The 3,170-nt window shown below is 47.5% G+C and overlaps 1 protein-coding gene across 1 annotated transcript; it reads left to right on the top strand.

Moving 5' to 3' along the window:
- The first annotated feature begins 1,154 nt into the window (after positions 1-1,154).
- Positions 1,155-2,851, top strand: LOC130866782 (MLV-related proviral Env polyprotein-like). The gene is made up of 3 exons (XM_057758350.1): positions 1,155-1,250; positions 1,466-2,329; positions 2,396-2,851. The coding sequence occupies exons 1-3, from the start codon at positions 1,155-1,157 to the stop codon at positions 2,849-2,851; spliced, it is 1,416 nt and encodes a 471-aa protein (XP_057614333.1).
- Positions 2,852-3,170: the final 319 nt, after the last annotated feature.

Genomic DNA, 3,170 nt, shown 5'->3' on the forward strand with positions numbered 1-3,170 from the left:
GGAAAAATAGCCGTGCTCATAAAAATAACTCATGAACTCATAGACTATTTACATAAATTGACCCACTTGAGTATAAAGAAAATGAAGATTCTTTTAGACAGAATGAAAACTGGACAATACCTACTGAACAGAGATGGGGCACTCCAACGAGCAACAGATAACTGCAGGGCCTGTGCTCAAATTAATGCAGGCCACTCAAAGGCTCTTCAAAGGGTGCGTCTCCAAGGACATCGACCAGGTGTCCATTGGGAAATAGACTTTACTGAAGTAAAACCTGGTCTATATGGATATAGGTATATACTGGTGTTTATAGACACCTTTTCAGGATGGGTAGAGGCCTACCCCACCAGACATGAGACTGCCAAGATGGTTGCCAAGAAGCTACTAGAAGAAATTTTTCCCCGATACGGAATGCCAAAGGTATTGGGTTCTGATAATGGGCCGGCCTTCGTCTCCCAGGTAAGTCAGTTGGTGGCCAAACTGTTGGGGATTGATTGGAAACTGCACTGTGCATATAGACCCCAAAGTTCAGGACAGGTAGAACGTATGAACAGAACTATTAAGGAGACTTTATCTAAATTAACGCTTGCAACTGGCTCAAAGGATTGGGTGTTGCTCCTGCCTCTGGCCCTATATCGGGCCAGGAATACTCCTGGACCACATGGCCTTACCCCTTTTGAGATATTATATGGGACACCACCCCCAGCCATACATTTTTTTGATACGAACATTACAGACTATGCTAACTCCCCTTCCTTACAAGCTCATTTGCAGGCCCTACAGCTGGTGCAACAGGAGATCCGGAAGCCTCTGGCAGCGGCATACCAGGATAACCTTAACCAGCCGGTGGTGCCTCACCAGTATCAGATCGGGGACACTGTTTGGGTCCGCAGACATCAAACTAAGAACCTGGAACCACGCTGGAAAGGTCCGTACACTGTTCTTCTGACTACCCCAACGGCACTGAAGGTGGACGGGATTGCTGCCTGGATCCACACTTCACACGTGAAAGCAGCCAACCCAGAACAACAGACGGACAGCGAGAAGAAAGGATGGAAGATCCAGCGCACTCAAAACCCGCTAAAGATCATCTTGGGATCCTTCTGACCAAGAACCATTCTCCGGTTACGGATGCCACCATCCAGGAGGAAGACATGGGACCCGGACTAAAGACATTTATGTTTGCCCTGGTCAAGGCGGGACCCGCGGATGTGGGGGTCCCGGAGAGGGGTACTGTGCTCAATGGGGATGTGAGACCACGGGAGAAGCTTATTGGAAGCCTAGCTCCTCCTGGGACTTAATTACCCTTAAACGAGGAACAATTTCTGGGTATACCGGGAGAGGACCATGGATATGCGGGGGTAAAGCCTGTGGTCCATGTTATGATTCCCTGGGCACCACCAACGTTCAGGGCTCTACCCCAGGGGGCAGATGCAACCCCTTGATCTTACAATTTACTGAACAGGGAAAGAAAGCAGCATGGGATGGACCTAAGTATTGGGGGCTACGCCTCTACCGTACTGGATATGACCCCATCACCTTGTTTTCAATTTCCCGACAAATTATGAGTGCTTCCCCATCACAATCCATCGGCCCCAATACTATCTTGGGAGACCAGCAGTCCCCCTCTAAGTCCAACCCACCCCCCAAACCTCAACCTATACCATTGGTTACGGCATCACCTTCGCATAAAACCACCAGCTCACCCCCCAGATCTGGTCCCAAAACCCCGAGCATCACAATGGCCCTCCAGCAACCCGGGACAGGGGATCGACTCCTGAAGTTAGTCGAGGGAGCCTTCTTAACCTTAAACTACTCTGATCCCACCCGGACGCAGGAATGTTGGCTATGTCTGGTTTCGAAGCCCCCGTACTATGAAGTCATTGCTGTTTCGCGGAATTTTTCCAATCACACTTCTGCCCCAACCAGTTGTACAGCCCTTTCAGAGCATAAACTAACATTATCTGAGGTATCAGGAAGGGGACTTTGCATAGGTAAGGTCCCCCCATCTCATCAGGTACTATGTAACCTAACTCAAGAAGTTTGGCCAGGGTCCCATTATCTGGAAGCCCCCAATGGGACTTGCTGGGCTTGCAGCAAGGGATTGACACCGTGCGTGTCAACCTCAGTTCTTAATGTCAGCTCTGACTATTGCGTGCTCATAGAACTATGGCCCAAGATAATATACCATGAACCAGAATACATCTATAGCCATTTTGAGAAAATTGGGGAAATAACTCGGTTTCGCAGAGAACCTGTATCTTTGACATTAGCTTTACTGCTTGGTGGACTTACTGTAGGAGGTATGGCGGCAGGAATAGGGACAGGAGTGGCTGCCCTAGCAGAGACCTCCCAATTTAGGCAGTTGCAACAAGCTATAAATACAGATCTTCAGGTATTAGAAGAATCAATCAGTACTCTTGAGAAATCTTTAACCTCACTCTCCGAGGTAGTCTTACAAAACAGAAGAGGATTAGATATTTTGTTCCTAAAAGAAGGAGGACTATGTGCAGCCCTAAAAGAAGAATGCTGCTTCTATGCAGACCAGACTGGGTTGGTACGAGACAGTATGACCAAACTCAGGGAGAGACTTAAACAGAGACAACAGTTGTTGGAAATAGGACAAGGCTGGTTTGAAGGGTGGTTTAATCGATCACCATGGTTTACCACCCTAGTCTCTTCCATCATGGGACCCTTAATGATCCTCCTACTTATATTACTCTTTGGGCCCTGCATTCTTAATAAATTAGTCCAGTTTGTGAAGGACAGGTTATCAGTTATACAGACTTTGGTACTAACCCAGCAATATCATCAATTAAGACAATATGACCCGGAGGTCCCAGGGTCCTGAACCAGCTGAATGAAAGATTCCATTCAAAGTTACAAGAGAAATGGGGGAATGAAGGACCCCTGCCCAGCTTAGCACCAGTAACGCCATTTTGCAAGGCTTGTACTACACGTTCAGGGTTCAACTGAGTACAGTATGAGAGGCTGCCAATAAAAATAAATGCAGAGACAGCCAAAACAAGATATCTGTGGTCAGACATTTTGTCTGAAGGAGGAACGAAAACACCGAGAAAAACCCTAGACCGAGCCAAGTCAGTTCATATCTGATATTTGGGAATTTGACTTAGCCTTGGACTCGGCCATATTCAGGCTGACCAATGGGA

This window comes from Chionomys nivalis, chromosome 26 (assembly GCF_950005125.1).
Source record: "Chionomys nivalis chromosome 26, mChiNiv1.1, whole genome shotgun sequence".
NCBI lineage: Eukaryota > Metazoa > Chordata > Mammalia > Rodentia > Cricetidae > Chionomys > Chionomys nivalis.

What these genes read in the sequence shown, in the direction of transcription:
- LOC130866782 (XM_057758350.1), top strand. Translation starts at nt 1,155, where the DNA reads ATGGGACCCGGACTAAAGACATTTATGTTTGCCCTGGTCAAGGCGGGA. An exon ending in GTACTGTGCTCAATGGGGAT is followed by an intron (nt 1,251 to 1,465) that starts GTGAGACCACGG and finishes TTTACTGAACAG; the next exon opens with GGAAAGAAAGCAGCATGGGA. An exon ending in CGGCAGGAATAGGGACAGGA is followed by an intron (nt 2,330 to 2,395) that starts GTGGCTGCCCTA and finishes ACAGATCTTCAG; the next exon opens with GTATTAGAAGAATCAATCAG.